The sequence below is a fragment of the Eptesicus fuscus genome, chromosome 24 (genome assembly GCF_027574615.1).
Source record: "Eptesicus fuscus isolate TK198812 chromosome 24, DD_ASM_mEF_20220401, whole genome shotgun sequence".
Lineage (NCBI taxonomy): Eukaryota > Metazoa > Chordata > Mammalia > Chiroptera > Vespertilionidae > Eptesicus > Eptesicus fuscus.
In genome coordinates, this window is record NC_072496.1 from 12,394,909 (window position 1) to 12,418,560 (window position 23,652).

At 46.1% G+C, this 23,652-nt stretch overlaps 1 protein-coding gene across 1 annotated transcript in view; it reads right to left on the reverse strand.

The window, feature by feature from the left end:
• Positions 1–10,872: 10,872 nt before the first annotated feature.
• PLD5 (phospholipase D family member 5) overlaps positions 10,873–23,652 on the reverse strand; it is a 178,576-nt gene continuing 165,796 nt past the window's right edge. The window contains exons 7-10 of the mRNA XM_054712994.1: positions 23,457–23,593; positions 22,082–22,250; positions 19,209–19,323; positions 10,873–11,129 (exon numbers count right to left, since the gene is read on the reverse strand). Of these exons, the coding sequence (XP_054568969.1) occupies positions 10,873–11,129; positions 19,209–19,323; positions 22,082–22,250; positions 23,457–23,593 (678 nt within the window). The remainder of the gene's footprint in view (positions 11,130–19,208; positions 19,324–22,081; positions 22,251–23,456; positions 23,594–23,652) is intronic.

Here is a 23,652-nt window from a genome sequence, read left to right on the forward strand (position 1 = left end):
CTAATTTATCTCTATGAGTCTAGGATGTTTGGTTACAATTGATTTGTTGTTAACACTTACTATAGAGTGGATCCAGGTAATTTACCATGAAGATTTCCAATGTGAGTCCATGTCTAATTAAAAGATGGTTTACTACAGTGCTTCTTTGACTTTCTCATTTTCTTCCAAGCTACTTAGAAATGAGGATAGCTTTAACTCTCATGAGTGTGTTAGTCACATCCCTGGGGATTGCCAAGAATGACGTGCAGTCAGGTTATCTCAATTACTGTGAGTTTATTTGTGCTGATACATACGAAAGTAAGGAAGATTAGAAAGATACCCAGTAACAACAAAGTCCAGTCTTGTTGTTCAGGAATCAGTAAAGCTTACTCCAGTAGCCTAGGAGCAGAAATGGTGAATCAAGAAGAACTCTACTATAGACTGTCGAATCTCAGAGGGACGGTGGGAGGTGAGGGTGGGGTGGGGGGAGGGAGGTAGGGAATTTGGGGGTGGGGTGGGAAGAGATCAGCCAAAGACCTTGTATGCATATATGCATAACCCATGGACATAGACAACAGGGTGGTGAAGGCCTGGGCCGAAGGGGGGGGGGGGCAGGGAAGGGGTGTTCGGGCTAGAAGGGGCCAATGGGATATCTGTAATACTTTCAATAAAGATAAATTAAAAAAAACAAACAAGAACTCTACTTGTCTAACTGCTGCCATTACTGCTCCAAGTCAGCACCATTAGGGTCACTGAGCTCCTCTCTCCATTTTGGCTGCTCTTAGCAGCACTCCTTCACTCTCCATTTCCTATTCAGATTTCCTAAGGGAGGGCTCTGGTGTGTTGGGTCAGGTGCCATCCAACAAGAATACCAGTGCTGGGTATGTCTCCTTTCCCAGGCCACCCCTTGGCACATAAATTGTTTTTTCATATATATATATATCTCCTATATAATAAAAGCCTAATATGCAACTCAACCGAACTGCGGAATGACCGGTTGCTATGATGCACACTGACCACCAGGGGGCAGACGCGCAATGCAGGAGCTGCCTCCAGCCCACAGGCCCCAGGCCAGACAAGGCGAGTGGCAGTGGGGGGCCTCCCGATCACCCCGCCAGTTGCCCCACAAATCAGCCCTGATTGCCAGCCAGGCCTAGGGACCCTACCCGTGCACAAATTTCATGCACCGGGCCTCCAGTATATAAATATATAATTGATTTCAGAGAGAAAGGGAGAGAGAGAAACATCGATGATAGAGAATCATTGATCGGCTGCCTCCTATACACCCCCTACAGGGGATCCAGTCCCCAACTCCAGGCATGACAGGGAATTGAACCATGACCTCCTGGTTCATAGGTCGATGCTCAACCACTGAGCCGCGCTGGGCCAGGCTAAATGGGTTTCTTTGGATCACGTATGAACCTTGGCCCAATGAGCTGTGGCCAGTGTGGAGAGTTCACGTGACAGAAAATGGGATTCTACTCAGGCTTCAGCTGTGGGCATGGTCTGTCCTGGACTCCGGGAAATCTATAGATCCACCATGAAATATGGAAAACTACCGGGGTTCTTGTCCCAGCATTACGAAGGGTTCAGCAATCTGGAGAAAGGCTGTGCATAGACCAAGCAGGAGTTCAAAGACGAAAGATAGTTTTGAAAGGCATTGGGGGGTCAGAGGAGCTTCAGCTAAAGGAGCTAAAGACTCTCCTTGTCTCAGGACCCCGTGCTTTTTATTAACATAATTTGTCCAAAGGCAAGGTGGAGATAATACACTTCAAAGGGTAAGGTTTGAAGTGTATTAAGGTTTACAGAAGCATTGTCAGATTGGGGAATAGCCTACAGCTGTTCAGGTGTTTGGCCAACAGGAGGCAATAACATGTAGATTAAGATGCCCTGAGCTGTCTGATAGCAAACAGATTATCCTATTCAGGTTTGGGGGAGATGCTTTTTAGCTGTTCCAACAGATGATTACATATGTGGCTCAGCCCTTGTTGAGCCCCCAAGCTTCATAAACCTTTTGATGAAACTCTTGTAATTATGACATGCTGGAACTGGCTCCCGGAAGAAAACATGCGGAATTTTCAGTCTCACCAATAGGGTAACCTCATGAAACTACTTGCTGCCTTCCTCTCCTTACATTGTGGTAAGGGGGATGTTCCCTTTAGTAACACGCACTTCCTAAGGAAGGAGATAATCTCCACTCTTAAGTGAGTGAAATGATAGATTAAGCTTTGATTCACATCAATATTGTTGGAACGTCTTTTCTGAATTGTCTCCAAAGATCTTCTTCCCCCATTCATATAGAAAAGTCACAACCCTAGCCAGTTTGGCTCAGTGGATAGAGCGTCAGATGCCTGCAGACTGAAGGGTCTCAGGTTCGTTTCCCGGTCAGGGCTCATGCCCAGGGTGCGGGCTTGATTCCCAGTGTGGGGCATGCAGGAGGCAGCCGATCAGTGATTCTCTCATCATTGATGTTTCTATCTCTCTCTTCCTGTCCCTTCCTCTCTGAAATCAATAAAAAATTATTTAAAAAAGAAAAGAAAAAAGAGAAGTCACATATAATTTCAGTGTTTTTGGTCCTGGAACTTGAGGTCATACTCCCAAGATCTGTTGTATACCTATGTGGGGACACCCCAAATTAGAAACGAGGGGTGTTCGTGTTTGTGTCTTCTCAGCTCAAAATGTCTCAACCATTCCATAGAACTTCCCACCCACAGAAGACAATCAAGTTCATAAGAGAACTAACAGTTTTTCAACATGTCTGGAGCTAAAAGGAATGGTTTTGAAAGGAAAAGTTTTTCCTCACTAATTTTTCTCTTATATGGCATAACAATGAATCATAAATCACTTTTTTTTTTTTTTTTTTTTTTACAGAGAGGAAGAGAGAGGGATAGAGAGCCAGAAACATCGATGAGAAAGAAACATCGATCAGCTGCCTCCTGCACACCCCCTACTGGGGATGTGCCCGCAACCAAGGTACATGCCCTTGACCGGAATCGAACCCGGGACCTTTGAGTCCCCAGGCCGACACTCTATCCGCTGAGCCAGACTGGTTTGGGCATAAATCACTTTTACCCTACTATCATTTAACTGGATTCTTCTCTCATCTCTGTTAGCCCAACTGAAAAAAAAAAAAAAAAGCCAATAAATTACAGGATTCAGAAAATGCTGATCAAATCAAATTATTATTGACTATTGCAGGTTCCAAAAGTTGGTTTTATTAGCCTTCGCTAAATTCTCAAATGACGGTTTTAAAAAGTATGTGATTGAGCTCCGGCTGGTGTGGCTCAGTTGGTTGAGTATTGTCCCGTGCACCGAAAGGTTGCCCGTTCGATTCCCGGTCAGGGCACATGCCCGGGTTGTGGGTGCATTGATGTCACTCATATCGATGTTTCTATCTATCTATCATCCTCTATCTTTTTAGAAAGCATGCCTCTTCAGATTTCTCCTCTTTATAAAAAGGTCACCCATGGTATATGCACATAGCACGCACATTCTTTCAGAGATCAGACTTTGCCTCAATCTAATTTCCTTTAGCAAATCAGCGGAATTGCATTCTGTGTGGGTCTTATGAGAGGCACCGTGCTAAGCGCTGAAACTTGTCTGCCTTGAGTAGAACCCCGACTTCTGATTGGCCAAATGGGAAGGAAATTTGTGCACGTGGAGGAGTTGGTTTGGGTGGTTATCCTTCAACCTTTTGCACTCGGATGTCGAGTGTGACTTGACACCACGGTTAGCATCGGTAGCAGCTCTTTTTATACTCTTCGAATGTATCAATAATTTGAAATATTAAAAAGTACAAATAAATAAGTTTGTATGAAAAGAAACTCCAGTTTTTTATTCTACTGCCGCGCTTTGTAAAATCTGGGGTATTTAAAAAATTAAATCCCGAGTAGAATAAAGGAATCGAGAAAAAAGCAAGCGAGTGCAAAGGGTTAAACCCATGATTTAATCTGGGCTTAGTGAACGGAAACCGGGTGTTTTTGAAGATGGAGGTAAGCCTGGGAAGAAGAGAGAGTGGTGGGGAAGTAGAGGAGGCAGCTGAAATCGTACCCACAAACGCCTTTCCTGTCCCTGGACCGAATGCACAGCCTGGTCTCCACAATGGTTTTTCTTCAAGAAAAGCCAACCAACCAACCCACCCATCATCTATTTACTCAAAACCAAGGCATATTGGAAACAAACTTTTTTTCTTTATAGAGACAGGAATATTGTTACAAAGATGCCTCCCTGGGCAAATATACCCGATGGTGGGAACACAGCCCATTGGCAGCTGTGTTGACCTTACTCATGACTTGGGGTACAGCTTGGATACTCAGGAGAGACTGGTTTGTTTCTGAAATCAAGCTGAAGTGGGAAATAAATGCCTCATCTTACAGAATGAAAAAGAAAATTCTTATATGAAAAAAATTGAGCACGTGGTTATAGGAAAGGCTGGGGAATTTTAATGATGTCCCCAAAGTCAGCCCTTTCTCACACCAATTTATTTAGGTATCTTAAGGTTAATAATATAGATATGTGTCCAGGTACACCTTTATCCTATTTACATAAAGAAACATAAAAAAATTGAAGGTATCCTTTATAAAAGAATTAGAAGTTTAGTAGTTAAACGTAACAAAAGAAAATGCATTATGGCCTATTCAATTTCATATTTCTTTTCATCAAATTGCCAAAAGGTGCATAAGCAATCAGTGACCTTTTTTAGAACTCTGTAAGTACAAGACTACTAATGGGTCAAAAATAAGAAAATTCAGTTTTTGCAATTTTAAGAAACTTCTGAAGAATGCCTCTGTAGTTGCCATAAAAAGCAGTATCTTCATAATTCAGCTAAAGATGGAAATTCCCTCAAATGGGAAAGGCAGGCTATGAACTGGGCTTGACTTCAGGGATATTCGTGAGCTTCCACCAATAAGATAAAAATAATAAATAGCTCTTCGGTTACCAACATAGAAAAGAAGATGCGAAATCCCAGCAAATGAAAAAAATGCTAAATGTGAATTAATTTATCCAATCTACCTTAGGCCAAATGGGCATTATATGAATTTCTCCTTCAAAGGGGCTTATAATATCCCTTGTGCACTGTTGGAGGCACTACGTGCAGCCACTATGGAAAACAGTATGGATTGTCCTCAAAAAGCTACAAATAGGTATACCCGATGGCCCAGCCATTCCACTTCCGGGTATCTATTCAAAGAAAATGAGAACACTAATTTGAAAAGATATATGCATCCCTATGTTCATTGCAATATTATTTACAATAGCCAAGGTCTGGAAGCAACGGAGGTGTCCACTGATAGATAAATGGATAAAGAAGAGGCTGTAATAATGGAATATAATGCAGCAATAAAAAAGAATGACATGTTGCCATTTGTGACAGCATGGATGGATCTAGAGGGTATTATGCTAAATCAAATGTCAGGCAGAGAAAGACAAGTACCATATGGTTTCACTCAAATGTGGAATCTAAAAACCAAATCAACCAACCAAACAAAACAAAATCAGACTCATAGAAACAGAGACCAAAGGGGTGGTTACCAGAAGGGAGGAGATGGGGGATGGTTGGAAAGGGGACGGAGAACTTAGTGAATAATATTGTCATGTTTACCTGGTGACAGGTGATTACTAGAATAAGTGGGGTGATCACATTGTAGGGTATAAAAATGTTGTCACTATATTGTACACCTGAAACTAATATAACCAATATAAGATCGTATAACAGCTATCCTCAAATACAAATTATTTTTTAAAAAGATTTATAACAAAGTCTACCAGCTCATTGAGAATAAGTACAGAAAACCGAAGAATTGAACATTTGTCCACACTATACGGCGCTGTTTATAAGGGACTGAGTGTGAATAACCAAAGTACCTTTCATTAGAGAAGATAACTTCTCTGCTGCTAGTGAAAACAGTTCTTTACATTCCTTAAATGTTAATAATAATGGAATGCATTTGGGACAAAGAAACTCACATATGTGTTCACACGTATGATAAAAAGGCAGATTCTGGGATAAAATTCATGAGACAGCCGGACCCTGGGTCTGATCTTATCAAGAAATTCTTTTAGCCCGGCTGGTGTAGCTCATTCGTTGAGTGTTGACCTATTAACCAGAAGGTCACAGTTCCATTCCTGGTCAGGGCACGTGATGCAAGAGGCAGCCGATGGATGATTAATGATTCCCTGTCATCATTGATGTTTCTCTCTCTCCCCATCTCCTTTCCTCTCTTAAATCAGTAAAAATTTATATTATAAAAAGATTATTCTGCCCTAACTGGTTTGGCTCAGTGGATAGAGCGTTGGTCTTCGGACTGAAGGGTCCCACGTTCGATTCCGGTCTTATTCTTATAGTCCTTTAATTTTTTCCCTTAGAACTTAGTTCCATAGAAGTTCTTAAAAACAAAGAGAAAACAGAACGAACTGAAGTCACTTGAGAATAACCACAGCCTAGTGGGACATGAGCCTCTGTCAGCCCAGGTGCTGCGAGGCAGTTTAACTGCAGTAACAGAACACACTTTTCACAGGGTGAGTTCAACCCAAAGTGAAATCAGACCACAAAAATGGGATCGCAAGAAGAACCATGTCAGGAGTCAGACGAACACGAGGGAAGCCCTGATGGGAAAGGTGGTGCCCAGAGCGACATGGAGGCAAAATGTGTCCACAGCCCTGTCACTTCCTTGGTCCCGGGTTCGATTCGGGTCAAGGGCATGTGCCGGGTTGTGGGCTTGATCCCCAATAGGGGGCGTGCAGGATGTAGCTGATCAATGATTCTCTCTCACCACTGACATTTCTCTCTCTCTTCCTCTCCCTTCCTCTAGGAAATCAATAAAAAATTTTAAAAAGTAAATAAATGAGGAAGACCACGTATCGAGGGGGAGACAAAGCAGCCAAATGAAAAGGGAAGTTCTGCAGAATCAACTGTCCTCTTAGCAGACACGGACCCAGCTGTGACACTGCACAGGCGCTGTTTTCCTGGCTGCCACAGGCCTGCGTGGCCTCCTGGTCAGTGGCCTGGTCGCTGCTGCCTGGACCACCTTGATCGGGGGTCGGGGGGCTGCTGGGCCAAGGAGGGCTCTGATACTGCTGGTGCGTGGCCCAAAATCCCGGGGCACCGTTCCTGGGGCTCCCTTTCTGTTGGGGCTCAGAGGGAAATGGTAATGATGGTCAATTCATAAAGGACATAATTCTCTTCTTCTATCCTATGCAAAGATAGCGACAGCCCGGCGGGCGTGGCTCAGTGGTTGAACATTGATCTATGGACCGGGAGGTCCCGGTTCCATTCCTGGTCGGGGCACACGCGTGGGTTGCGGGCTCGATCCCCAGTAGGGGGCGAGCAGGAGGCAGCCGATCCATGATTCTCTCTCATCGTTGATGTTTCTATCTCTCTCACCCTCTCCCTTCCTCTCTGAAATCAATAAAAATGTATTTAAAACAAAACAAATAAAACAAAGATAGTGACAGCAAAGGGAGCCCCTTACCTCAAGCCGATGCTTGTCCCACAGCTGTGACAAATACTCAAGAGACAGCCTGAGAACTAAGAAGGAGGCACCCCTCTCTCCTCCCTTCCTGTGTACTTTTCACCATCAGCCCAGGGGGCTTGGTTTGTCCGGGATGGAGTGTGGTATGTTTGTCTCCATGCCTCCTCTTTGCTTCCTTTCTTTAAAAAAAAAAATCACCCAAACCACCTTTACTTTACTGGGTGCCTGGCTGAATGACTCCACTCAAACAAGAATTTGTATTGGTAAATATTTAGTCTTATGGGCTGGTCATCTTTGATGAAGAATTTCAGTAAGGATACCCCAGTCATTCATAAAAACATGCTACCCTTAAAAAAAATAAATACAGCTCTCATCCTAGCTTGTTTGGCTCAGTGGATAGAGCATTGGCCTGTGGACTGAAGGGTCCCGGGTTCGATTAGGTCAAGGGCACATGCCCAGGTTGCGGGCTTGATCCCCAGTAGGGGGTGTGCAGGAGGCAGCCAACCAATGATTCTCTCTCATCGTTGGTGTTTCTATCTCTCTCCCCCTCTCCTTTCCTCTCTGAAATCAATAAAAATATATTAAAAAAAAATACGGCTCTCTCCACTATCTGTTAAATAGCCAGTAAAGCGATATTTGGAAACAACAAGAAAGGAAGTTATGTGGCTTCTAGCTGCACATCAATAGCCATTCTACACCAAGCAAACCCAATGGGTAAGATTCATGGGTTTCCCCAGAACTCTTATGGCACATTAGAAATAAATCTCTAATAGAAATTTAATAGAAATAATAGAAAAAAATCTCTAATAGAAAAAAAGTAACTAAGATGGCATTCCTTTGCTCTGAAAACACGTCCCTGCCAGTCCTAGAGGACAATCCTTCGCACAATGTCGGGTGTTACACTGACGTCATTGATGCCAAAGTGACCCGACATGACGATGACAGCCCCCATGTCCAGCAGGGGTTCTGCGTGGCCGTGTCCCCCCGCATTTGCAACCGGAAGCCGTGAATTGTTTTTCCCTTGCAGGCTCTCTGGGAGAACCTGGCCTGGATTCTCTCAGGATCCCACCAAGATGATGTCAAGAAAATGATTCCAGCCCTAGCTGGTTTGGCTCAGTGGATAGAGCGTCAGTCTTCGGACTCAAGGGTCCCAGGTTCGATTCTGGTCAAGGGCATGTAACTTGATTGCGGGCGCATCCCCAGTAGGGGGTGTGCAGGAGGCAGCTGATCGATGTTTCTCTCTCATCGATGTTTCTAACTCTCTATCCCTCTCCCTTCCTCTCTGTAAAAACTCAATAAAATATATTTAAAAAAAAAGATTCCACATCATAAAGCTTAGCATTTATAGAGGCTCTTTTGATTCCCAAACAAGTTATAAATATTTCCTACCGTAACAACATCTTGGCGAGGTAGGTGAGTGTTTACTGTCCCTACATGACCAATAGAAACCCCAGGCCAAGGACAGAGTCAGGAGCGACATTAAGACTGGGTGTCCCTTGCCCTGACCAGTTTGGCTCAGTGGATAGAGCGTCGGCCTGTGGACTCAGGGGTCTCAGGTTCGATTCCGGTCAAGGGCATGTACCTTGGTTGTGGGCACATCCCCGATGGGGGGTGTGCAGGAGGCGGCTGATTGATGTTTCTCTCTTGTCGACGTTTCTGACTCTCTTTCCCTCTCCCTTCCTCTCTGTAAAAAATCAATAAAATATATAAAAAAAAAAAAAAAAAGACTGGGCGTCCCGAGGCCGCCTGCTCTGGGCTGTGGGGAAGCCATGACTCTCTAGTGCAGCAACAGTCTCTGTTAATATAGGGCTATGCATCGGACAGATAGAAAACAACACACAATGACATTATAGAACAATAATCCAATATTCTTGTTTCTTAGTAAAATATGTTAAGCACAGTATTTAAATTGCATTTCTCTGAAAAGCATTTGGTATATTAAATAGCAGAAGGTATATTAAATAGCAGAAGGTATATTAAATAGCAGAAGGTATATTAAATAGCTCTATAAATGTTTGCTGGCATACTCTTAACAGCATAAAGATTCTAAAGAAATTCAAATCCACTGACCCACAGAGATCGTTCCTTTCTAATACCATAGACTAAACAAAAATGTGAAAAACGACGTTAGCCTCCATAATACAGATTGAACCGTTTGCTGGCTATTAGCAGGGGGCTACATAATTTTTCTGAGCTTGAGAGAAAGGATACAGATTGCTGGCTATGGTTTTAAAATATCTACTTGGTAGAGAAAAATGCAGTTGAAAGCTGAAAATTAAAGATTGCTATTTCTGCCCAGCTGGCGTGGCTCAGTGGTTGAGCATAGACCTATGAACCAGGAGGTCACGGTTCGATTCCCCGTCAGGGCACATGCCCGGGTTGTGGGCTCGATCCCCAGTGTGGGGTGTGCAGAAAGCAGCTGATCATTGATGTTTCTATCTCTCTCTCCCTCTTTCTTCCTCTTTGAAATAAAAAGTATATATATATATATATATAAAAAAAAAGAGACTGCTATGTCCATTTTGTACTCATTCTGAGGAATTCATACATTTTCAGAAGATATCCTACTTGGAACTAGTGTTGAGGTGTCTATAGGCCACACTAGATCATGAGAACCTTTTATGAGAAGAGAAAATGACATACAAAAAAATCTATGGTATTAGAAGAAAATGAACACGGTGGCAAGAAAAGTATTTTCCAAGAGTTACTTTAGGCTGGCATGGGAAGTTCACGCCTAGATGACTGGACAGGTCTTGGAGATGGTTGACAAGGATGAATTCTTGGCTTGACCTCCTGTCCAAGGTGAAATCTTCCCTCTCCTCTAAGCCAGTGGTCCGCAGAATAGCAAAGAGCTTACCTCATGCGAAGCTTTCTAAGAACTGACCACGTGGGCCAGCAGAGATCTTAAAATTGGTATGCAAACGTGAAAACGAACTCCCAAGCCGGAATGACATTCTCCGTCAGAAGTAACAAGTACAAAAGTCTTAAAGGGAGTGTACACGCCCCTAAGATGTGGTTAGATATGACACGGCATTCAAAGATTATTTTTTAATAAGTGTGCTTTTCCCCTAAAAAAGACATATTAAATGGTTCTTCTCTCCTCCAGTCCTTTATATATAAACTAGAGGCCCGGTGCACGAATTCGTGCACAGGTGGGGTCCGGCCGGCTCGCTCTGATCGGGGCCAATCAGGCTGGGCCAGCCGGTGAGAAGGGCCGTGGGTGGTTGGTGGGCCGGCCCTGCCCCCCCCCCCATCGGGGTAGGAGGGTCAACCGGGGGAGGGGCCACAGGCAGTTGGCCGGCCAGCCCCGCCCTCTGGTCAAACTCCCCGTGGAACTCTCGGTCGAGGGGACAATTTGCATATTAGCCTTTTATTATATAGGATATGAAACACAAGTGGTCCGTCAGTGTGTTCGTTCATGTTATACACTCGCAGGGTCCTTCCCACTCGTGTTGTATGTGGCAGTTTTGCTGGAGGGAGGGCCGAGATTGGACGGGCTGGAGCAGTTCGGCTGTTTGGTTGGCTGTAAGCTCCTGGCGTAGGGTGAGTACCAGTCCCTCTCAAACACATCTTTCAGTTGCTTAATGATGCTCGTGTTATTCCTCACGTCTGCTTGGTTGATAACAAGGCCCGTGCCCGCGTTCTGGGTGAAGTCATTCCCTACCCAGTCAAAGTTTCCTGCAAACGAACAAAGTAAAGAAATGGTGAAGATCCACTGGGGATATTCCCCATACAGTGCCATGCACAGCAGAGTCTATTAAACATATAATGGCCCTCGCTGGGGTGGCTCAGTGGATAAAGCATCGGCCTGGGGAACTGAAGGTTCCTGGGTTCAATTCCAGTCAAGGGCACATGCCTGGGTTGCGGGCTCGATCCCCAGTGGGGGGCATGTAGGAGGCAGCCGATTAATGATTCTCTCTTATCACAGATGTTTCTCTTTTTCTCCCCTCTCCCTTCCTCTATGAAATCAATAAAAAAATACATATATATTTTTAAAAATATATAAAACGAAATAAACACCCAGGCATGGCAACAGGGCGACTAAACTGTGTTGACAGCTCCGAGAAAAACAATTCCAAGAAGGCTTACACACGGCGGATCAATATTCGCGTGTGATTTCCACATTCTCTTCAGCTTTGCTCAACTTGAAACTCACAACAAGGGATCTGCTGCTTGTTTTTGTCAATGTTATTTCTTATTGACATTCACAAGACACGCTAAGTACAGCAACATTTAAAATGTGCAGGGATCCACTTAAAAGCCTGCGAACAATTACTACCTCCTCAGAGAGACAAGGTCTAATCCCTACGGACGGACGAGGGATGCTGATTATAATGCTCCGAAGCTTCACATCCAAGGAAAAGCCGAGGCCAGAGGAGGAGGACCAGTTCCTGTTGGAACAGGCAAAACACTCCTCTCTTGGGCTCGATGCATTCCCCTATTTCCGGTTCCGGCTCCTCAGCCCAGAAACGGGGGCAGCTGCTGGGCAGCGGGCTCCCAATATGAGCATGCGGGTTGGCAGGTGTATTCGCTTGCGAAGGCAGCTGTAATGAAGCACCACGGGCTGGGTGGCTCCAACAACAGAAAAGTATTGTCTCACAGTCTGGAGGTCCAAAGTCCAAGGTCAAGATGTGGGCCGGGCTGGTTCCTTCGAGGGCTGTGAGGGAAGCTCATGCCAGGCCTCTCTGCTGGGCTTGTGGATGCTGCCTCCTCACATGGTCTGTCCCCTGGGCACGCCTGCGACCAAATGTCCCCTTTATTTTATTTTTATTTTATTATTATTATTTTAAAAATATATTTTATTGATTTTTTTACAGAGAGGAGGGGAGAGGGATAGAGTTAGAAACATCGACGAGAGAGAAACATCGATCAGCTGCCTCCTGCACACTCACCACTGGGGATGTGCCCGCAACCAAGGTACATGCCCTTGACTGGAATCGAACCTGGGACCCTTCAGTCCATAGGCCGACGCTCTATCCACTGAGCCAAGCCGGCCAGGGCTTATTTTTATTTTTTAAACATATTTTTATTGATTTCAGAGAGGAAGGGAGAGGGGAGAGAGAGATAGAGAAACATCAATGATGAGAGAGAATCATCGATCGGCTGCCTCCTGCATGCCCCCTACTGAGAATGGAGCCTGCAACCGGGGCATGTGCTCTTGACTGGAATTGAACCCAGGACCCTTCAGTCCGAAGGCCGGCACTCTATCCACTGAGCCAAACCAGCTACGGCCAAATGTCCCCTTTTTATAAGGACACAAGTCAACTTGGATTAGCTCCCCCCAACCCGAATGATCTCATTATAGCTTAATTACCTCTGTCTAGAACCCATCTCCAAATAAGGTCTTGTTCTGAGGTCCTGGGGTTAGGACTCAATCTATGAATTTTGGGAGGACATGATTCAACCCATAGCAGATGGTAAGGCTGGGATGGGTCCCATTATGGGCTAATCACATCTAAGTCACTCACATGTGGTCAACCTTTTATTTATTTTTATTTTTATTGATGTCAGAGAGAGGAAAGGAGAGGGAGAGGGAGAGAGAGAGAGAGTGGAAGAGAGAGAAAGAGGGAGAGAGGGGGAGAGAGAGAGAGAGAGAGAGAGAGAGACATCAGTGATGAGAGAGAATCATTGTTCGGCTGCCTCTTGCACGCCCCACACTAGGGATTGAGCCCCCAACCCAGGCACGTGCCCTGACTGGGAATCGAACCTCGACCTCCTGGTTCATGGGTTGACGCTCAACCACTAAGCCAGGCCAGCTGGGCGATCCTAATCATATTTTTGTCCCCATCCCTTAGGGGTGTGGTTCAAAGCCAGGTCTGACTCCATGGCCCACATTTAACTTCCGTTCCATGTCACCTCTGATCCTAAGGCGTGCCTGGCGCTAACTGTGCATGTCACCCTGGACTTCAACGGCAGCCCCCAGGGTGGGCGCATCAGGGCACACCCTGGGATCTCTGCTCCAACCACCTGCAGACCACACCCTCTTAAAGAAACACACCTAGAAATGTGCTTTGGCCCTAGCTGGTTCGGCTCAGTGGATAGAGCATCGGCCTGCGAACTGAAATCAGTAAGAATATATTTTTAAAAAATTAAAAAAAAGAAAGAAATGTGCTTAGAGGTAGCACAGGGGAAGGATGAGATTTTCAAGCCTTATTCTGTGAGATTTAGCCTTTCCCTTCAATACAATAGAATCTCTATTGATCCTCAGAAGCTTTAATTAGTTCTTCTTAGGAATATAGCTGTAGGCTATTCTCACAGGCCCACGGAGGCATTCCTAGACTAGTGTGGTCACGCGTTTCTTATCTTCCTACTGGCTTGGCTGAACTTCAAAATCATAAGCTTCAGTCTTCCTCTCAGTTGGGATGGGTTCGCCCAGCTCTTTAGAGACGGCCAATCAGCTTCCAGATGCAGGTGTAGGCCCCAGAGGCCAGAACTGTGGTGCCAGCCGCAGGATTGCCATGGCGATGGCGCCAACGATCTCTGGGAAGGTATATGGGCCTCGTGAGCCTTTCCCGTGCCTTCAGTCAACCACCACCCCTGGGCAGTCCTCGAATCATCCAAACCATCCTCCAGATGAGTTTGCCAAGCTTGACTCATACATACTCTGGAGACTTAAAAATTAGAGATGATACTGTTTGGAGATGCTTCTGTAAGTCTTGTGAAAATTAATAGAGCTGTAATTCTATGCAGGGTCTAGTGTGGATTTTTCTTAATTCAGAATTCTCAGTGGGTGTCTGGGTGATGACTTAAGAGCTTTCCAGAACATGCTGATGATTATTTAAATTATCAACGAATTTTCCTCTTGAAGCCCTTGAAATATTTTTATGCTGGAACTATGCTTTGCTCTAGGGAATTAATGTTTTGCTAAAATGCTCTGGGTAAAATAAATGCAATTAAAAATGCATTACAATAACAGAGCCCAGAAACAAGACTCACACACATAGTCAACTGATCTTGACAAAGGAGCAAAGACAATACAATGGAGTAAAGACAGTCTTTTCAATAAATGGTGCTGGGACAACAGGGCAGGTAGATGCAAAAATGAATCCAGCCCGGACGGTGTGGCTCAGTGGTTGAGCATCGACCCATGAACCAAGGAGGTCACAGGTTCGATTCCCGGTCAGGGCACATGCCCCGGTTGTGGGCTCAATCCCCACTGGGGGGCATGTAGGAGGCAGCTGATCGATGTTCTATCTCTCTATTCCTCTCCTTTCTTCTCTCTCTCAAAAACCAATAAGAACATTAAAAAAAAAAAAAAGAATCTAGACACAGACCTTCCACCCTTCACAAAAATTAACTCAAAGTGGATCATCGACCAAAATGTAAAATGCAAAACTCTAAGACTCCTAGGAGAAAATCTAGATGACTTGGGGTTGGGTGAAGATTTTATATACAATACTAAAGGCACGATCCATGAAAGAAATAATTGATGAACTGAGCTTAATTAAAATTAACTGGTTCTGTGAAAGACACTGTCAAGAAGAGAAAATGAGCCCTAACTGGTTTGACTCAGTGGATAGAGTGTCGGCCTGCAGACTCAAGGGTCCCAGGTTCGATTCCAGTCAAGGGCATGTACCTTGGTTGCGGGCACATCCCCAGTGGGGAGTGTGCGGGAGGCAGCTAATAGATGTTTCTCTCTCATCGATGTTTCTAACTCTCTATCCCTCTCCTTTCCTCTCTGTAAAAAAATCAATAAAATATATTTAAAAAAAAAAGAAGAGAAAATGATAAGCCACAGGTTGGAAGTAAATACCTGCAAATAATACACGTCTGATAACGGATCGTTGTCCAAAATTCCAAGTAACTCTTAAAACGGAACAATACGAAAATGAAAAACCCAATGAGACAATGGGCCAAAGACCTTAACAGACACCTCAGCAAAGAAGACGGACAGATGTCAATCAAGTCCACGGAGAGATGCTCCACCTCACCCGTCACCAGGGAAATGCAAATGAAGACAACAACGCGAAGCCACGACACACCCCTTCGAAAGGCCCAAATCCAGACCCGGGCACCACCAAACGCAGGCGAGGATGTGGAGCAACAGGAATTCTCGTTCACTGCTGGTGGGGAGGCAAAACGGTGCAGCCGCCTCGGAAGACAGCGTGGCCGTGTCTTCACAAAGCTAAACGCCCTCGGACCGCAGGATTCCGCAACCATGCTCCTTGGTATGAAACCTGCACACGGGTGTTTAGGGCAGGTGAGTCATAACTGCCCAAACACCAATGCAAACAAGATGCCCCTTCAGCAGGTGAATGGGTAAACTATGGTACATCCAGACAACGGAATAGTCTTCGGCACTAAAAAGACATGAGATCTCAAGCCATTAAACAACGCGAAGGCAACTTAACCTTTTGCACTCGGACGTCGAGGGTGACTCGACACGGTTAGCATTAGAATAAAGGAATCGAGAAAAAAGCAAGCGAGTGCAAAGGGTTAAGTCCACATTACTGAGCGAAAGCAGCCAATCTGAAAATATCATAGAGTTGGCTACAACTCTATGGTATTTTGGAAAAGACAAAAACTATGGAGATGCTAAAAATATCTGTGGTTGCCAGGAGTTGGGGGAAGGAGGGGAGGGAGGAAGGGATGAATAGGTGGAGCGGAGAGGATTGTTAGTGAAAATACCGTGTGATGCTATAATGATGGATGACATCATATACATCACATAATGACGTCATCATACATTCGTCCAAACCCACAGGATGTCCTAAACCGACAGTGAACCCTAAGGTAATCTATGGGCTTTGGGTGATGATGATGTCAAGGTTGGTTTACCAACGGTAACACATGCACTACTCTCGTGGGGGGTGCTGGGGGAGGCTGTGTGTGGGGGGATGGGGGGTATATAGGAAGTCTCTGTACTTTATGCTCAGTTGTGTTGGAACATAAAACTTCTCTGAAAAAAAAAATAGTCTATTTTAAAATACGGTATGCATTATGGGGGAAGAAGGGAGACAGCCAGGAATGAATATTTACTTAGGATCTACACAGATAAGAGCCTTGCATCTATTACCTCAGTTACTCCTCATTCCACCACCCAAGGGCAGGAGGGGATACAGTTACCCATTTTACAAACGAGGAAGCAACAGAGAGAGGATGCATGGCTTCCCACCGTGTTTCGGCTTGGGTCAGTGTTAAACTCAAAACCGGTTTGTCTGACTCCAAAACACTCATTTAATTCATCGAAGGAACATCTGGGTGGAGGCACCAGTCACTCCTGCACGTCCACGCAACACCTCACTTGTAGGAAACCCTGCAGGTAACATTCCCAGATTTGAGCCCCGAAATCCCACGATGCCTGGACCTGACCATCCCCGTGGTTCCCAATACTGGAGCCAAACGTTCTCATTTCCGATGAAGCGATTTTGAGTTTGTTTTCCTTAGTTGCTTAAAAAGAAGCAGATTTGCCGGACGGGGGGGTGGGGTGGGGGGGGGGGCCTCTGTGGTTGAGCATTGACCTATGAACCAGGTCAACAGTTTGATCCCCAGTCAGGGCACATGCCCGGGTTGTGCGCTTGATACCCAGTAGGGGGCGTGCAAGAGGCAGCCAATCAATGATTCTCTCTCATCATTGATGTTTCTCTCTCTCTCCCGTTCCCTTCCTCTTTTTCTAAAATCAATAAAAATATATAAAAAAAGGAAAAAGAAGCAGAGTTCATTCTACTCTCCGTAAGTTGATGAATATGAGAAAACCCAAATGACCACATCTTGGGACACTGAGATGGAATAATGTTATCACATTCTAGAAGAACCAAGTGATACACATTTAAATACATTCCAATACTCGGTTCTAACGTGACACAGCTGGCCAAAGTGGAAAACAGCAGAACAGCTTCCCGCTGAGCCAGGAGGCAGTCGCTGTCCAGCGGCCGATGACAATGTCTTCTTTTTAAAAAACTTTTTAATTTTTTACAATTCCATAACACATCAGTTGTACATCGTACTATGTGTTCACCACCCCAAGTCAAGTCTCCTTCCATCACCATTTATCCCCCCTTTACCCTCTGCTACCTCCCCTACCCGCTCTGGTAATCACCATACAGCTGTCTGTGTCTGTGAGTATTGCGTGTGTGGTGTGCGTGTGTGTGTGTGCGTGTGCGTGTGTGTGTGTGTGTGTGTGTGTGTGTGTGTGTGTGTTGCAGTGTCTTCCAAAGAGCTGCAGAGGGGGCGGGGCCTGGGTACCTTGGATTCCGTCCCCAGCTCCTTTCCCCTGACATCACATGTTTAACCTGTTTCATATCTTATGGCCCACGTCTCCTCATTTCTAAACCCCGGGTAATAAAAACCGCCCTCGCTCTTGACCGCGTGGCTGAGAGAATAAAATAAGAGAAAGTGCTTTACAAAGGGAGAAGGGCGTATGTTTGACGCACTCACTGAATTTGGAAAACAGTTTCCGAATGGCTTCATTCTACCCACATGCCTTTCCTCTCTGCTTTATTATTTTTATTATTATTATTATTTTTAAATATATTTTATTGATTTTTTACAGAGAGGAAGAGAGAGGGATAGAGAGTTAGAAACATCGATGAGAGAGAAACATCGATCAGCTGCTTCTTGCACACCCCCTACTGGGGATGTGCCCGCAACCAAGGTACATGCCCTTGACCGGAATCGAACCTGGGACCCTTGAGTCTGCAGGTCGACGCTCTATCCACTGAGCCAAACCGGTTTCAGCCCTCTCTGCTTTAATGCCTGCACAGGGTGAAAACCACCACATCCGGGCAACGTAAGGACCCTGCTGCTGTTCTGGGATGTGTGGACGCTGCTCCCATTCTGCCGGTGATGGTTCCAGCGGAAGGGGCTGCCCTGGCCGGATACACACGGTGGGAAAGTAGAACACACTTGACCCGCTAGTGAGTAATTCCATCAGGACGTGGGGTCGCTGCATCTGGAACCCCACGGCCTTCGTGAACAGAGCTAACATGACTCGGGATGACCCACGGGCCAGGTGATGTGCATATCAGATCCCATTTCACCTTCCCCCAGTGAAGGAGAAGCTCTTGTTGGGCCCATTTTACAGATGAGAAGACTGAGGGCTGAAACACATGGCCTGAGGTTAGAGGTAGCACAGGGAAGGGATGAGATTTAGGTTATAAGGCCAGGCCTCTCTGTTGTTTGACATCTGTCTTAACAACGGCAGGGGTGGGACTGTCGCCCCGACGGCGTGTTGGCACTGAACTCCCACGATGCCTGTCTCCGTCACTCACGACAGGCTGGCTGAGGTCCTGTGTGTAGGGAGGGGGCATGGTGCCAGGACTCACCGGTGATGAGCCAGTCACCACCTCACCTACAAAATGAGGCAAAGGAACCAAAGAACTCCTGCAAATCGTTTCTGTAAAAACACATCTCGCCGAAACCGGTTTGGCTCAGTGGATAGAGCGTCGGCCTGTGGACTCAAGGGTCCCAGGTTCGATTCCGGTCAAGGGCATGTACCTTGGTTGCGGGCACCTCCCCGGTAGGGGGTGTGCAGGAGGCAGCTGATAGATGTTTCTCTCTCATTGATGTTTCTAACTCTCTATCCCTCTCCCTTCCTCTCTGTAAAAAAATCAATAAAATATATAAAAAAAGAAAAAACAAGAAAAAACACATCTCATAGGGAGTGCGAGGCTGAGGAGCTCTTTACCCTCATTGTTCTATTTGCTGACCTCCAGGGCCCCGTCCCCCTTCCCTGGTGCCCCCCGTGGGGTAGAGCACAGCTGGGCCACCACGGACCCCAGGCTCCCCGAGGAGCCTCACGCGCGGCCGGGCACCTACCGATGTAAGCTGCTCCGTCCGTCACCATGTACTTGTTGCGATTCAGCTTAGGGAAGGTGAGGTTCTTTTGTTCTTTTGCGGCACAAGCGTTCTCTCTTTCCAGGTCAAAAAACTTCTGTAAGACACAAACGAAGAAATACATAGAGCAGGCGAACAGAAAACACTTTTGGTCTTTTTAAAAAAAAAAAAAAAAAAATCTATTTTTATTGATTTCAGCAAGGAAGGGAGAGGGAGGGAGAGAGAGAGAGAGAGAGAGAGAGAGAGAGAGAGAGAGAGAGAGAGAGAGAGAGAAAAACATCAATGATGAGAGAGAATCATTGATCGGCTGCCTCCTGCACGCCCCCTACTGGGGATTGAGACTGCAACCCGGAGCCCCCTTCCTGGGGATTGAGACTGCAACCCGGACACGTGCCTTTGACCGGAATCGAACCCGGGACCCTTCAGTCCGAAGGCTGGCATTCTGTCCACTGAGTCAAACCGGCTGGGGCAACATTTTTGGTCTCGGTCAAGAGTACACAAGGGTTTATGATACCAGTATCAACAACAGACCTCACATTGCGTTATTAAAAGCACAGTATCAACAATAGACCTCACACTGCGTTATTAAAATCCCAGTATCAACAATAGACCTCACATTGCGTTATTAAAATCCCAGTATCAACAACAGACCTCACATTGCGTTATTAAAAGCACAGTCTTGTCACCTCCTTTGGATGAAGCTAGGCAGCAAGAGAGAAAATTAGCAAGCTCAACTATAATTACCGTATTTTCTGGCGTATAAGACGACTGGGGGTATAAGATGACCCCCCAACTTTTCCAGTTAAAATATAGAGAGTTTGGGATATACCCGCCCTATAAGACGACCCCCGACTTTTGAGAAGATTTTCCTGGGTTAAAAAGTCGTCTTATACGCCAGAAAATACGGTAACACTTTTAAGCTACGAAATGAACACCAAGTTCTTTCTTTCAATAGGGCGAGGGCCAGAAGGTGGCTTAGTTCTCACTGTCGGACTCTCCAGGGTGCACTGGCAGGGGAAGTCGGCCCCAGGGTGCTTCTGTCAAAGCCATTCATTGAGACCAGGAACTCAATGAATATTCTTACTGGTTGCATACATCAGACCAGGGCCACGACTAGCTGATCAAACTGGGGCTTTGCAAAGGTCAAAAGAGATTTTTACCGAAGGAGCCAATGCTTTGCATGTACACCCCTAGGTCTAAGGCTCTTTTAATAGGCAAATAAATGAAAAAAAAAAAAATCACAACTTCAAGTCAGAAATCCTGAATTTCAACGATGTGACCCTCAAAACCGCCTTCCAGGTCGCCAGGTGCCAGGGCAGGGGAGGTTCTGACGGCAGGAGGCGGTGGGCTTGTGCCGCAGGGATCTCGTGACACTGTCGGTGCTTGGATGAGGCTGAAATTGTGACTGCTGCCCGGCTGGTGTGGCTCAGTGGTTGGGCGTCGACCTACGAACCAGGAGGTCACGGTTCAGTTCCCGGTCAGGGCACACGCCTGGAGTTGGGGCCTCAATCCCAGTAGGGGGCATGCAGGAGGCAGCCCATCAATGATTCTCTCTCAGAGATGTTTCTATTTTTCTCTCTAAAATCAATAAAAACATATTAAAAAACAAACAAACCACCTTGGACCCCTGATTCGAAGGAGCAGAAGGAGAGAAACATCAGCTGCTTCCTGCACACCTCCTACTGGGGATGTGCTCGCAACCAAGGTACATGCCCTTGACTGGAATCAAACCTGGGACCTTTGAGTCCGCAGGCCGACGCTCTATCCACTGAGCCAAACCGGTCAGGGCCACCTTCCCTTTCTGAGTGGGAGTTTTTATTGTCCTTGTCCTGTGAGAAGGGGGGAACGTTAACCTGGGTGTGGGGTTTGGAGGAGTTGCTGTTGTTTTTTTTTTAAAATATATTTTTATTGATTTCAGAGAGAAAAGGAGAGGGAGAGAGAGATAGAAACATCAATGATGAGAGAGAATCATTGATCGGCTGCCTCCTGCACGCCCCCTACTGGGGATCAAGCCCGCAACCCAGGCATGTGCCCTTGACTGGAATCGAACCTGGGACCCTTCCGTCCACAGGCCGACGCTCTATCCACTGAGCCACACAAGCTAGGGCGGTTGTAGTTTTTAGTTTCTATGTTACCGAGCGGTGAGGCGTCACATCCAGGCTGCTGTCGAGAAGGGCACATCCCTGGGAGGCCTAAACTTGGAGCTGTGCAGGGAGCGTGAGGGGCTGAGGGGCTCTATGTGGGAAGCGAGGAAAATGGGTAATGGGTGCCCTGGGTTTCAGACTGTGAGATTCACAACCCTGTTCCTTTGTCTCCTTGGTGACACAGCTGCCTTCCTGACCACACTCACAGGCCACCTGGCGCTCAGGTGTGGCTGGGTGAGTGATCTTTGGCAGCAGAATGAAGTCTAAAGGCATGTTCACCTCCTAACCCACAATGCCTCCCACCTAGTCCTCCGATCTCTCTCTCCTTGTGTTTTTTGCCTTTTTAAATATATTTTTATTGATTTGAGAGAGAGAGAGAGAGAGAGAGAGAGAGAGAGAAACATCGATGATGAGAGAATCATTGCTCGGCTGCCTCCTCCCTGCCCCCAATTGGGATGGAGCCCATAACCAGGGCATGTGCCCTGACTGGGAATCGAACCATGACCTCCTGGTTCATAGGTCAATGCTCAACCACTGAGCCATGCCGGCCGAGCCCTACCCTACCTTTTAAAGTGTTTCTCTCTCTCGAGGATTGGTATTCCTGTTCTTACTGGGAGTTCGTGGGAATGTGTGTGCTTACAGCTTTCACGGGTGGATGTGGAAAGGGAAGAGACTCTTCTTCTTTAAGAGCGAAGTCAACAGAATACTTACAACTTTCAAACTGCAGTTGGCGATTTCAGTGCAGATAGCTTTAAGAGACGAAATAAAGTTAAATGTAAGGGGATCCGTTTCCTTCCAGAAGCTGATCAGGAGTCGAACTTTAACGCTTCGCAAAACTAACGCTTCTCTTATTTTCCCATCCAAGTCTGGCCAGTACGTCCTGTGGAAATAATATCGGTGTGGATCAAAATCAAGCAAGCAAGTTAGTTTTGGAAAATAGATTTATTAGGCTTCAGAGAACACCAATGTTAATCTGACCATTACTTTGTTCTGTGATATACACTGAGTGGCCAGATTATTATGATCTCTGAACGCATAATAATCTGGCCACTCAGTGTGTATATATATATATATAGAGGCCCGGTGCATGAATTCGTGCATGGGTGGGGTCTGGCCAGCCTGGCCAGAAGGAGGGGACATGGGCTGTTGGCTGGCCTGCCTGCTGGTCGAACTCCTGGTCGAGGGGACAATTTGCATATTAGCCTTTTATTATATAGGATATACACTGAGTGGCCAGATTATTATACGTTCAGAGATCATAATAATCTGGCCACTCAGTGTATATGTAACTATAGGATACCTTGAAAAAAAAAAAAAGCAAGCCTCCTGGGTTAGGGCACCGAGAGAGGATGCTTTATGGAGACCTGTCCCTGCCTACAACCAGGTCTCCCAGCACCAGGCCTCGGGCTGTGAGGGCAGAGGGCATGGACACCCTGACACACCACCCATGCCACCCTCACTGCACCTCCAACTCTACCTATGCTCCAAGAACCAACTTCTTTTCTTATTTTTAATATGTTTTTATTGATTTCAGAGAAGAGCCCTAACCGGTTTGGCTCGGTGGATAGAGCATTGGCCTGCGGACTGAAGGGTCCCAGGTTTGGTTCCGGTCAAGGGCATGTACTTTGGTTGCGGGCACATCCCCAATAGGGAGTGTGCAGGAGGCAGCTGATTGATGTTTCTCTCTCATCAATGTTTCTACCTCTCTATCCCTCTCCCTTCCTCTCTGTAAAAAAATCAATAAAATATATTTTTTAAAAAAAAAGAAGGGAGAGGGAGAGATAGAAACGTCAATGATGAGAATTATCGTTGAGCTGCCTCCTGCACGCCCCCTACTGGGGATCGAGCCTGTAGCCCAGGCATGTGCCCCAGACCAGGAATCAAACCGTGACATGACCTTCTGGTTCACAGGTCGACGATCAACCACTCAGCCACACCGGCCGGGCTCACCCAGCTGATTGGAACGATGAGTGACCTGACATGACGTGAGAGCGTCCCAGTGTGCAGATGGGCTTCCCCAGTGGTCCCCAGCCCGGTGCCTGGTCCCGGAGACCGGGTTCTAAGTCAAGGTCATGCACTCACTGACCTTTTGGTGCTTGTGCTGGAGATGGGCAGGTAGTCCATGACGGCGATGTACACGTACTGCTTGGCGTCGTCTATCACGCTGTAGATGGCGTCGATGTCAAAGCTTCTGTTTTTAGGGCAAAAGAGTTTGGGGGAATTCTGTGAAAGCACAAAAACCAAACTTTTAGAGCATTAACTTTCGTCAACTGGGGATTTCT